Genomic DNA, 13,156 nt, shown 5'->3' with positions numbered 1-13,156 from the left:
TCTCTTGAGAATGTTAAAGGCGGCTTATATTTTTGAAGCTTTTATTTCATTTTAATTATTTGCAAAAAGTTTTTAGTTGAATTCATCAAAAGTTTGCTTTTAGTTGAATTCATTAAAAGTTTTGATATGAAAATTATTATTATGCAGAATAGAATTTGCATTGAAAATAATGCAGCATATCAAAGAATTGTTTCTCTAAAACGACATTTTGATTTTTCCAAAATGGTTTATTGGAAAATTATGAAAAAAATCAGATATCATCTTTACATTACTAGGAACAATAATGAATAGAGAAAAAAATTGTTCTTGCGAATAGAATTAATTCGGGGTTGAAAGGGTTAAATAATTCTTGCTTTGACCTTTTATATGGGCTTATACTGCTGTCTGATCTAGCAGCAGATATTTTGATGGCTGTCTGTCAAGCCATAATATCACAGTATCTTTATTGCTTTCGATCGATCGATAGATAAAATCGTGGTGAAGGAAGAGGTAATCGGGTATGCCTAAATGATTTAAACAGTTTGCTCGCGTGCTTTCCCTTGGTCATTGATTACTTTCTTTTTGTTGGTCGTGCGAGTCTGCACGTGATTGTTTCGTTACTTACGAATTCTTAAGTCCGCGAAGAAAAGTCCGGTACGAAAAGTGCGGGGAATTTCTAAAGTGTTTCAACAATTCATATTACGGCAATGCCATATCTTGCCATGTATTGCTATGATAGAACGTTCGCTGAACATGATTTGCATGTATCCTCCACGTGTTAACGACATGATTGATTTTCGATCGTTGTTAATTATCGGGCTGGTCGATCCAGCTGATTGGAAGGATCCGTCTCGAGGACCTCGTTAATTTCGCGCTATACACTTCCGCTGGTCAGATGTTGCACTCGTTAATTTTGATGTGTATCTTACGTGCCCATTAATGAAAATAAATTTACCGCTAATCATTTGCGAATTTTATGCAATATAATATATTTTATATTAGTATATACTTTTTATGCTAGTGTATTTTAATATACTATATATATTATAATATACTTCACACTACATACCGATTGAGTATTTTTTTAAAAGGATTTTCTATCTTATTTCGATTAAAGATGCTCAGTTGAGGATTCAGTACTCTCGGTTATCGCTACAGTAGACACAATGACGTGTGTTAGAGCGCGTTATCGATTTATTGCCAGAAACACCAATTTCGGTAAGATTAATCACTGTTCAAACGAACGTTCTATGTTATCAATTACAGAGCTTTGCATCTTGCAAACGTGTAACAAAACGCAATAGGAAAATGCAAAGTGTAATTACAAGATAGATGGACACGCTAGATGCACAAGATAGATGGAGTATTGGAAAATTGTGCAAATAAATGAAAAAAGTTAATTTTTTGCAGTCGCAAAGCCGCTTGAAATAAACTAACTGAACTGACTAAAAAAAAAATACTTAGAAAGAGAGAGAGAGAGAGAGAGAGAGAGAGAGAGAGAGAGAGAGAAGCGGGCAACAAGGTATGCGTCGCTTATTAAGCGGCACCTAATCCGAAATATAGTTGCTTGAAATGCGTTGAATTGTGAGAACCATAATAATTTAGTCTAGGACGCTGAAATCCCTGGTGGCATTAAGTTAAAATAAGAGGGACGACGAAAGGAAGAAATATAAATGTAAATATTAATACAGAGACAAAGAGGAAAAGTAAGAGAAAGAGAATGAAAATGTGTGAGAGAGAGAAAGAGGAAGAGGGGAGAGAGAGACGTGAGAGAAAGAGAGACATGAGAGAGAGAGAGAGAGACAGAGAGAGAGAGAGAGAGAGAGGGAGATGGGGGAGGGGACGAGAGAGTTGGGCTACCATATGGATCTTAAGAGCCGAGGGGAGACTTCCTCCGCGAGTGTGCTTCCCTAGCCTCTTTCGCTCGCTCAAATATTTAATGGATTCGACTAGATCCACTCTTAGCTTTAGGTATATTCGTATAACTTTCGTACGTGTGTACACTAAGTTTGTGTGCCGTCCAATTCATATACGCACATACGCCATACTCTTGCGTGCTTCCGCGCACGAAAGCTCAAACTATACCCTGGCGAGTCGGCGTCGATTCACTTTTCGGCGATAGCGGAGAGTGGTGCTTTTGTGCCTGCAATCGGCCGGAATGGAACCACCTGCGATAAGTTGAATTGCATTAAACAACACGCGGGTTTCGTAATGAAGCGAAGCAGCAGAATATTATGCTGAAAAATATCGGATGAATATTCGATCCAGATAAAACCTGTTCTCGAGTTATATAGAAAGTTCATAACAGCTTCCTCTGTTTCTCTCTCATAGTTATAGTTATACAATATTTTGATAAACAAGACAGACACGTTTAGTTAGATACACATATGAGATACACATATGAGATACAGATATACAGATACAGATATGGGGAAAAAGATTTGACCAAACTACCGTGACGAATAAACGAATCGAACGAGTTTCAGTTGAAGAAAACAATTTTTGTTCTTATGAACTAACTTCAGCTTTGACAACAAAAATTCTGTCTCCTTCAACTGAAACGCATTTGGTTCTTCTACTGTTACGTCAATTCGGGCAAACATTTTTTACCGACCTCCAGAAAATAAGGTTCTCTGTGTTTGTCCTGCACGTATGTTTGTTCGTTTGTTTGCTCCCTCATAACTCGAGAACCGTTAAAGATGTATGATTTCTTTTTAGATTAGTGTCATTACTCGGGTTTATTCCCCATGTGGCCCGAAAATTGGGCGATTTCATTACTTTCTTGAAAATGCGAGAACATCTGAGAGATACAGTACAAAATATTTATTTCTATTTTACTTCAGAAAAAAATCTTGTTTTTTAACCGACTTCAGAAATAAACTTTCAGTGAATAATTAAGAAGTACAAAATAAAAAATTAAAAAAAATCGCCCTCGAGAATCCTAAAACATACGAAATAATTATGAATCAATATTTCTATGTACTTATAATCCTATCTTAATATTTTAATGATATTAGAAGCTAATGTTAGGAAGACAAGTTAGATAAGTAGCGGTTTCCAGAGCGGTTTCCAGAGCGATTTTAGAGGCAGTTAATTTCTTTTAAAAAGTTTTCTATTTTATATTTTAAAATTATTTACTACTTTTCCGTGTATTTACACGAAATAAGAAGATACATTTGTCTCTCTCATATTTTCTGCTCGATTTCGATCAAGAACGCACAAGTTACAGCGCAGTTCGTAAACCGCCGTATACATGGAGCAGCCTACGTTGTCGTGCAGCTCTCTTCGCGCGTCGATCTCGCGGATCGAAGGCATTTCGCTTCCATGTCGAACGTCAACGTCGTCGCGTCGACGAGCCGTCGATACGGGATCGCTTCGCAGCCGCGCCGATGTCTGTTGCGTCGGAGGTTTGACGCTCCCCGCAATTCGACGTGAAGGAACGAAAAACGGGTCTTTAATTATTTGCGATCGGTGGGAGCGAGTGTCCCGCGCCTGGGTGTGCGTCCCACCGAGAGAGTTCGACGGAGAGTTAATTAATCCCGTGGTATAATTAAAGCGCCGTTTCTCTCGTACACGTAGGGCACAGAGCGTGACCCGCCCTTTGAAAGTTACACTTACGAAGATCAAATTGTGAGTCGCCAGGCTGCGAGAACTGTCCGCACCGCTCGCGACTCGCCACGGCGGGGGGAGAGAGCAAGGCGAGTGAGTGAGAGAGAGAGAGAAAGTGAGGGGGGGATAGAAGGAGAGAGAGAGGGTGAGCAAGGGGCGCAGGGGATGGAAAGGAAGTGGACTCGGGCATGACAGGGGTGGCCGGAGAGACCGATTTAATTAAATTCTAACGCTTTCGCAGAGGACGCTCTCGAGCGGCGTCGATCGTGCGCGCGCGAGCCGATATCTCTGACCTCCAGGATCACATACAGGAAGAGAAATCGGTGCCCTGGGCGCGCGGAGGGTCGCGCGAAATAATTTCTTTCGTCGTTACGTTCCCTCCGCTCACCGCGTGTCGGCAGCCAAAGCTCGTCAGCGACGATATTGCGTTCTGACGAGGCCGCGCGAGCTGGGTATCGCGGCAACGGGGGTGGCGGGCGCCATCGCGGCGGAATTTCACGGCCAGAAGTGGATTGAAAGTTTTTGATGTTATTGGACGCTGAACGTCAATTTCGTCGTTGTGCGCGCCGCGTTCGAGTCGCGGCCGTTAATCGGCACTGTCGCCGCTGCGTCAATAACGAGTCCGATGGAATTACGGCCGACAAAGGTTGCCCCGTATTATTTCGAAATTATATCGCACGAGTCCCACCTGTCCACGTTTCGCGCGCAGAATGCGCCTCGTGGAAATATGTCGTTCTTTCTCTCTCTCTTTCTCTCTCTCTCTCTTTCTCTCTCTCGTGTATCTACACAGAAATTTCATTTCAAATTTATCTGTGTTGCGTGTGAGAGTACGAGGTGAATTGCTGTCATTGTTGTTTTTACCTCTCCGCGCATCTTGAATAAATTACGCGTCCTATAAATACGAGGACGCGCGCGCGTTGCATCGGCTTAGAGGAATCCCTTCCGTGCCGATTTCCTATGTTGCGATGCAATTGTCACGGAACGCGCTTTGTCATGCTGGGTGCACAGAGAGCGGCGATTCGAACGATCATTTTGCCAATTAATGTCTAAAATGATTCTACTTCGAACAACGGCGAACGAGCGCCGACCATTGCGGGATTAACCACTTTGCGCGGCCATTCTGCTGCACACACAAAGGATTACGCATTTAAAATGGGTGTTGTTTGCACAAAAGATTTATTGTTCTATTCCTCCCTCCCCCTCGACCCTGGCGCCACATACACGCTCTAATGCCGTGTCTCGTAGCGCGATTCATAGGCGCGCGACAAGGGCGCGCATATTATAAACGCGTCGCTCGTGAAGTCCTCAGTGGAGAGACGTTTCCATGGAGATATCATCACGGTTGGCCTATTTTCAACGACGGTCGCGTACTCATTGGCTGTGCACGTGCACGCCAATTATTGCAACAATGCTCGCCGCAATCACAAAGGGTGCATCCGCCGATATTAGTCTTGGCCATCCGACGGATCTCGTCGCCGGCGGTGATCGTTCAACGATCTCGCGAATTTCCTTCTCTCTCTCTCTCTCTCTCTCTCTCTCTCTCTCTCTCTCTCTCTCTCGGCGTCCACGTGCGCGCCGGCATTTATTACACGCGTCTGCCCGCGATTTCTCGATCGAAAGTAACGTTTCACGACGATCGCATGTATGCACGGGCCGTGCTGGAGACAGCTCGGCGCGACGGCGCATATTCTTTGGCCATTTCCGTGGCGCTCGTCCGGCTGTCTATTTTCGACGATGTAACCTCGCACCTCAGCGCGATCCCCGATGCGTACGCACGCCCGTGGCCGATGTTTTTGCGAGCAATTCGTCACACGTACGTGCATAATACGTCGGACGTGGGTATAGACGGCTGTTGCATAGGCGCAAGCGCGGGTCGCGTCGCGACTCGAAAACGGCGAACGCCCGCTCGCCTTCAGTCGAGCACCGACGTCGGCGACACGATGACGTCGCCTACCTCGCTTCCGAACGCCGCCCTCGTCTCACCCTCGCGCACCCGTGCCATGTGATCGTCCGGTCGTATGACAGAGCACGCTGCATCATGACAGCTCGATCGGCGGCGACGCCAGGACGCGGCTAGGACGCGTTGACGGCGAGCCGGTGTTCCTCGGGGTGGTTGGAGCGAACTTTCCCCGCGGCGATGATCGCGAAGCGCGTTGCATCGCCGCGGCCGCAGTGAAGCCGAAGAGGACTGGTTATCTCGGGAAGACTGACGCGAGAGAGACGAATGGCAGGGCACGTCGGCGGGAGCGGCCACGTGCGAGCGATCGTCGGTGCCAAGAGCTGCGATATGATTGTCCCGCGACTCCCGGAGACGCGAGTTTGAGATCGGGGACTTGCTCGCGCGGCTGCTGGAGTAGTATATCGGGGTGCGGGTAACACGGAAACAGTGGTGCGCGCACGTACGGAGCATGTGACACGATGCGGTGGTGTGGTGGTCCTTGCGATCTCCTGCGCCGCAAGTTCTTCGTCCTTCTCGTGCTCATCGGCTGCAGCGATGGCTATCTCAATATATTCATCAGCCAGTCGCAGGTCATGAAGCTCTTAGGTACGTAGGATCGCTGCTCGGTCTCGAAACTGAGAGGAACTCGTGAAATACGCGACGTGCCGAGTCTGGGGATTAAATAGATCAGCATTAGAGCAATTAAATGCGGGAATAGAGCCGCCTCGGATCTCTATAAATTCGCGCGCTCCTCTGTCGCTTGAGGTTTATAAGGAGATAAGGGAAAATGTCCGGTGGCACGGGGGTAATATTATTGCGGTGAAAATTACGTTAAAATTTTGTATTTCTCCTCACGATATTTCTTGCAAAGCCGGATTGAAGCGAAATTGTCGCATAAGTCACTATAAAAACGGTCAATTTCAAGATCTGCCGACTATATATGATATAAAAAATATTCAAACAAGAACACAATAATTTTGTAGTAAAAAGTCAAATGTACATGACATATTTTTGTAGACAAATATATATATAGTTATTTAGTATGGCGATTCTGTGCAGTGCAAGATTGCAGAAATTCTGTTGTCATTTTTACTACAATATTATTCTCTATGTAGCCACTCGGCCTATTCTCGGCACTCTCGCGCGGACTTGATCAAATATTAACCCTTACAATCCGGGAAGCCAGTATAGTGGCGCAGCGGAGGGAGTCTCACATTTTTTACCAATCTACTCTCTTGGACATATACGAAAAAGTTATACTTCAAAGAGTAAGGATTAGGATAAAAATAAGGGTTATGGCAATTTTAAAGATAAATAAATAATAAGTAATAATTCATAACTATTTAATAAATAATTAAGAAATTCCCGCATGCAAACTTCAGTATTTGATAAAATCCAAGCAAAAGTGTACAAAATTGGCGATTTTCTCTTATATTTGAGCGCATGTACAAAATAATAAAAAAATATTTCTGCACAGAGATGATTTGGCTTCAATTCGCTTCAGCTCACTTTGATGCATACTTGACTGCGGATTTGTCCCAACAAACAATCCGTCCGAATTTCTTATCACATTAAAGTAAAAGGGAATTTTATAAATTTTTTTCTATTTCATGAATTTTTTCTATTCTATACAAATTTATTAAGATATTATATGTATTATTAATGGTTATTAATAACTTTTATTAATAGACTTTTACGTCACACTGTAAAATTAATCTACAAAAGCGTTTCAAGAAACGTAACTGAACAAATTTTTATCTGCACACATAGATAGTTTAGATATAATCAAAATTATTTGGTCAAATTACTAAAACGCCTGGGGAGTGAATTTGACGACTGAGCTTAAAGGGCCATCTGTAATGAAATTGGCAATGGACAGTAATACGTAAGCAATAAGCAAATTGACCAATCACAATCCATTATTACAAGAATAGTCGATTGTGGTTAGTCAATTTGCTTATTGCTTATGTGTCTTATTACCTATTGCTAATTTCATTGTAAATGGCCTGTAATGCGTACGCATTCGCTATATATTATGTATATTTCGACATACGTCATTTACGAAGTAATTTTAATTATATCTGGTTTATTAATGGAACAATCTGCTTCTTACGAGCAATTTTTTCTCCTTCATCATGCTGTGTCACCCTAACTCCGCACAAGCACTATTTGCGAGAGCGTTAAAATGCTTGCCTCCTCATCCCCGTGCTTCTCCTACCCTCACCCCCGCCTCCCATTACTTTTTCCATTCAATCTAAACTCGCACGTACATTTCCGCGTGGCGGTAAACATGAAAATTTTCCCTCCTATGGCGATGCTCGTTAACAGGTCCCATTACAATTGCGCGCTCGGCGCGGTATTTTCTGAGAGCAAACGAAAGCTGGCGAGTGCGTGGAAAAAGAGTTGACAGAGAGAATCTGTGAAACCGGACCATTACTACACGCTGTCGGCGCCGCTCGCGCATCGATGCTTCGCGACCGCCGATGAAAACGGGGATCAGACATGTAGTGTCAAAAAGAGAGAGAAAGAGAGAAAGGGAGGGAGGGAAAAAGGAAGAAATACGAGACGAAACACAACGAGAAGAAAAGCCAAACTCGAGGGAGCAGTAGAGCTGTTAAGAGAACTCGTTGTTACTGTTTCGACGACAATAGGAAATCGGGCTTTCCCGAAACCAACGTACAAAGGGATAAGAATAACGTAGAGATAAATAACGAAGAGTAGACACAAGTTGAGTAGAGCAGACTCTTCTCCAGTCCTTCACCCACAACTGCTGTCATTAAGAACTCGACGATATTCTCTCCTTCATTTCGGAGTAAATGAGGTTTCGTGTTTGCGGAAAAAAGTCTCACTTTGTGTAACCGAGCGGTGACCAGACGAAAATTCGACAATGAGACATGACACTTCTGCCACTGCGAGCGAAAACATTCGTCGGAACGTTCGACCGCTTCAGAACTTGGACATGTATTAATAGTTGTTACTTGAAACTCGCCTCAGGTGAGATACTCTTATTTGAGTTTGGAGTTGGATGTGAGTTTTTCGGTGGAATCGCGATTGCAAATATGTCATGTGTATCACGCGATTCAACATGAAGAACTCAGATTTAACTTTAAACTTAGATTTGAGTATCTAAAGTTGCGCGAGATAAATTTCAAATAACGACTGTTGAGAGTGCATTGCTCGTATAGTCCTTGCAAAAAGTAACTGAAAATTAGAAATACGTTAATATTTCTATGTTTTATGCAAAAAAACGCGAGCGTATAGTTTATTTTGCATTATTTCTGATTTTTTTAACTTTTTTTTAACTTTTGTCTCTGAACTATAATAAGACTATAACTGCATCATTTTGAATACTTAAAGTAGGGGAGATTTACCGAAATCGTACGGAAATCGGTCTCCTGAATCATACTTCATCAATCGTATCAGATGTTTTTAAATGTTTGTAACAAAGTGAGATATAAACCAAAATTTTTTTGTTTATATCTTTCATTGCTCATTTATTTATCAGTTTTACCTCTAGATGTCATTTATATTTAATAATAATGAAGAAATTAATGAGGTACGATTTAGGGGATTAATACGATTTTAACAACTCTCCCCTTTTACATGTATACAAAAATTGAGATTTTTGACATTGTTTTTTAAATTATTTTTTCCTTCACTAAAGATAACGATATCATATAATTTTTTAACAACACAGTTTGAAATACTCTTAAGCAACAAGATGATATCAAGTGATTAATGATGTTAGAGACGTCATTAATGCCTTATTAAAACTTCACATAACGTCATTAATGCGTTATTAAAACTTCACATGACGTCATCATGTTTGCTGAATTTATACTTCGGAGTGGAATAACTTTTGATTTAGGCTCTGAGTCGGTATCAAAATGTTCATGGTAATTTTTAGACACATTTTAGAATTCTTAATTTTTTCAAAATATATTTTCATTATTTTTGAAAAGGATGTATACGTAATACAGCCCCTTAACATGGGCTTTGGTTGAGCTAACTGAAAACAATTTACACGGAAACCTGCTACAAGAACCTTTCCGCTCCTGCAACCGAGTTTTCCGCCTGCTCACAGTTTCTCTCGAGCGACGGAAAATTTGGTCATGCTAATAGAGTGGTGTGTTGCTCACCGTGTATGTAGACGATACGCAACAGACACACGCATGGTCGATCTTCATCGCGACAAGAGCCGATATCGCGCATGTACATGTCTCGCCATTTTCACGCTAATAATCGCGAGCAATCCGCGACTGTGTCATCGTCCGTGCCGCACCTAATACAACTCGTCCAGCGTTTACGCGTCCTTTTTACATCCCCGACGCGCAATTAACGCGATTAACGGGTGGGGGGAGGCGGGAGGAACTCTCACAAGACCCGCTCGCATGCGGTTTTAACGAACGCGGGAGGAAAAACTCGGGGTCGTGTGTGTACACGTCACGCCGCGGGGGAGATGTTCTGCGCTCGCTCGCGTACCTCGAGGCGCGAGGCGGTGACGGAACCGCGAAAGAGCGGGCGAAAGGGCGAATTAGCGTCGAGGCCGAGCCTTGCGGCGGGCGCGCCGAGTGTCATTTCAGCAATTTGCGGCACGAGCCACTCGTTTTAATGGTCGCCGGTCGTGCACGCTCGGCGGCCCCGTAGTCGCGCACGTATGCATCCGGAGTCTCCGTTCCATTCGATATCACTTTACGGCCCCGTGATTCATATCCACGCGTTCTCCACTCGACGTCGGTCGGTCGGTCGGTCGGTCGCGGCCAGTCGGGAAGGTTGGACAGGTGCCGCGAGGGCGGGAGGGGTGTGGAGGGACGGTGGAGGGCCGAAAAAAAGTGGAATCGCCGTATTTACGAGCGGCCGGCCGCTCGTGACTCTTCGAAAATCGAGGCAATCCCGGCGGTCGCGATTCTCCGAATGGCAGAACGGGCCGACACGTTCCGCCGGATGCGTGTTATAGCGCCAGGTCGCGCGGCACTTTCATACATTTTACGTTAATCGCGAAATATGGCGCGCCGGCGAGCGCGCAAAAAAGCGAGAGAGAAAGGACGAGGGGGAGGAGGGAGAGGGAGAGGGATAACGCGCGGAAGCGAATCCAAGTGCGCGAATTGAAAGCGCAGCGGGGTGAAATTTAACGCGGTTTTTTCTCTCTTTCACTCTCCCTCTCTTTCTTTTTGTACTTTTCCGGTGTCGGTAGTCCATTTGGTGGCAAATAGGTGTGAATAGCAAATAGGTGAATCTAAGATTACGGGAAGTTGTGTGACGTGTAGAGACTGGCGCGAATTTTCGACAACGTTCGAAAACACGAGATACTTGAGAAAAAAGAGAAAAAATTCCAGTTATAAAACGCTACATTTTCTGTGATCTCATATTTTATTCTCTTCTATACTGAAAGAAAAAACAGTTAATCTAACGGAAATTATAGTTATTTTTGGCTTCAACTATAATTTAATATCCTTTTTTTTATTAAGAACAAGACTTACTGTACTGTAGATGAACGATAAGATTTTTCTAACTTTAAGAATATTGTGCTTAGAACATTTTTCTTTTGGTCTTAAAAGAATCCTCTCCCTCTCTCTCTCCCCCCTCTCTCTCTCTCTCTCTCTCTCTCTCTGTCTGTCTTGAGGCCATATATAAAGAAAATCCTTTAGAATTCAAAGGATCTCTTTCTAAGGATGGGATTACATTTTTTTGGATGCTATGAGCAAGTTTCGTAATATCCCGTAATAGACTAGCATATTTACCTCGGTTCTTCTTGACGGGTAATTCTGGTCCATTTTCGACGCAATATATAATTAAATTTCGTCAAAATTACGCGAGAGCGGTGAAAGCTAGCGTCTGGTGCAAGTCGAGGAGGGATGACGCGGATAAGAGCGATCACAGTAATAAGAAGGTTAATGCAATCTATCATTTTTTGAATTAGAAAGAGAGGGACAAGCACTTTCGAGAGCGCGTTAGTTTGCACGCCGATTGTGAGCAGGGAATAAACGTTGTCGGTGATTCGTTGCAGTTAATCGCCGAGAGATTGAAAGCAACGTTTGACGGGGTGTGCGCGTAACATCGACACGCCAACTAAGCGGAAAAGGCCGCGGCTACGTTCCTTAAACGGGCGTATTTTCCAAGTGCCACGGCACCCGCGGATCTCCAGATACAGGATAATCTTCGTCACATTTCGAATTACGCTGTGGGAGAAGGGAGGGGTGAGGCGAACCAGACGACGGGAAAGTGAAAGGGTTGCTCCTGTGAGGAGTAAGCGGTGGGGCAAGTTTCGTCGCCGAGGCTCTCGAAAGTCACTTAACTTAGATTGCACGAGCGAAATGACTTTACTTCCCCGGAAAACTTCGTTCCGTTGGAAAGGCATCTCCTCTGCAAGCACCAAAAAAAAAAGAAGGAAAGAAAAAAAACGAAGAATAACGAGAAGAACGAGGAAAACCGGGGGAGAGAGACAGGGACAGAGTGAGAGAGGGAGAGGGGGAGGAGGAGAAGGTGGAAAGAAGGAGAATGTGTATATGTGTGTATGTGTGTGAGTGCGCGCACGAGAGGCGGTTGAAGGTGGTGTTATACGTAGGGGTGGAGAGAGGCGGTAAGCAGAGAGAGAGAGAGAGAGAGAGAGAGAGAGAGAGAGGAGAGAAAATACTCGCTACCTCTCTGCACACCCTCTCTTTGCGAGGACGAAGATACGAGTCGACTATTACCTGACACCTCCGTGCGGATTCAGCACTTACTTCCGCCGGAGTTCGGAACGTTTACACGGGGTTTGCTCTGATTGGGCAAGGGATTTCTCACCGTGTGATGAAAGGCGCGGGATGAGCTTGCGCTTTGAAGTAATATCCTTATTCCTCGAATGGAGTTGTCTCGGCAGCCTGGATTTACTACCGAAATTGCTTCGCGCTAGTCAACCGGTCTCGTGGCTCCGACGACGACGTCGAGTGCCGGGTTTTACTCCTCTCTCGCGAAGTTATTTTAAGGTAACGTAATCCTCCATAAATGGCGGACGACGTAGCTTGCGCGAGGACGAATATTCGCGCGAATATCCACGCGATATTAGATGAGTAAGAAGTTTAAAATGAGAAAAAAGGACGACATTGCAGAATATAATTGAGGAACCTGACAACCGCGTCGCGCTTAATATCGCCGGCTAATCGTGAAATATTCGCGCGGCCACGTCCTGCGAAAATTGCAAGCATCTCGACGAGATCGCTGTTTAGTAGAGAAGTCGCGCGCTCGTGCATTTTATTTTTACCGTCTGTTTAGCGTCGGGCGAAGTATTAGCGGACTAATTGACGAATTCGCAGGAGCGACTTGCCGATATTTGCGCATCGTTATTTGTCTTGCGTATACAGATTTCGGGAACAGGCCGGGAACTCGAGGACCGGCGCGTTCTAGAATTGATTTTTAATTTACCCTCGGACACGTTGCAATCGTCTCCGTATGTTTGTCCTGTCTGGACCACGGAACGGTCCGACAAACAACCGACAACGTGTTCATTGCCGCCGACTGTCGGACTAGCTCGTGAAACGACCCTTGTCGATTCCCCAAGCTCCGCGCCGCGTCGCTGGAAACGACACGGTAGAATCGATTATTTCGCAAGAACATATATATATATATACATACATATATATATATATATAT

General features: G+C 44.2%; 1 protein-coding gene across 1 annotated transcript in view; it reads left to right on the top strand.

Moving 5' to 3' along the window:
• The first annotated feature begins 5,518 nt into the window (after positions 1-5,518).
• Positions 5,519-13,156, top strand: part of LOC116840217 (tyrosine-protein kinase Drl-like) — a 121,000-nt gene continuing 113,362 nt past the window's right edge. Inside the window, exon 1 of the mRNA XM_032806684.1 lies at positions 5,519-6,133. Coding sequence (XP_032662575.1) covers positions 6,007-6,133 — 127 coding nt within the window. The 5' untranslated portion in view covers positions 5,519-6,006. The remainder of the gene's footprint in view (positions 6,134-13,156) is intronic.

The sequence above is a fragment of the Odontomachus brunneus genome, unplaced genomic scaffold (assembly GCF_010583005.1).
Source record: "Odontomachus brunneus isolate Ranch 3 - 2012 unplaced genomic scaffold, Obru_v1 Obru_scaffold_009, whole genome shotgun sequence".
Lineage (NCBI taxonomy): Eukaryota > Metazoa > Arthropoda > Insecta > Hymenoptera > Formicidae > Odontomachus > Odontomachus brunneus.
The sequence above is the reverse complement of the archived record's forward strand: the minus strand, read 5'-3'. Positions and strand labels throughout refer to the sequence as shown.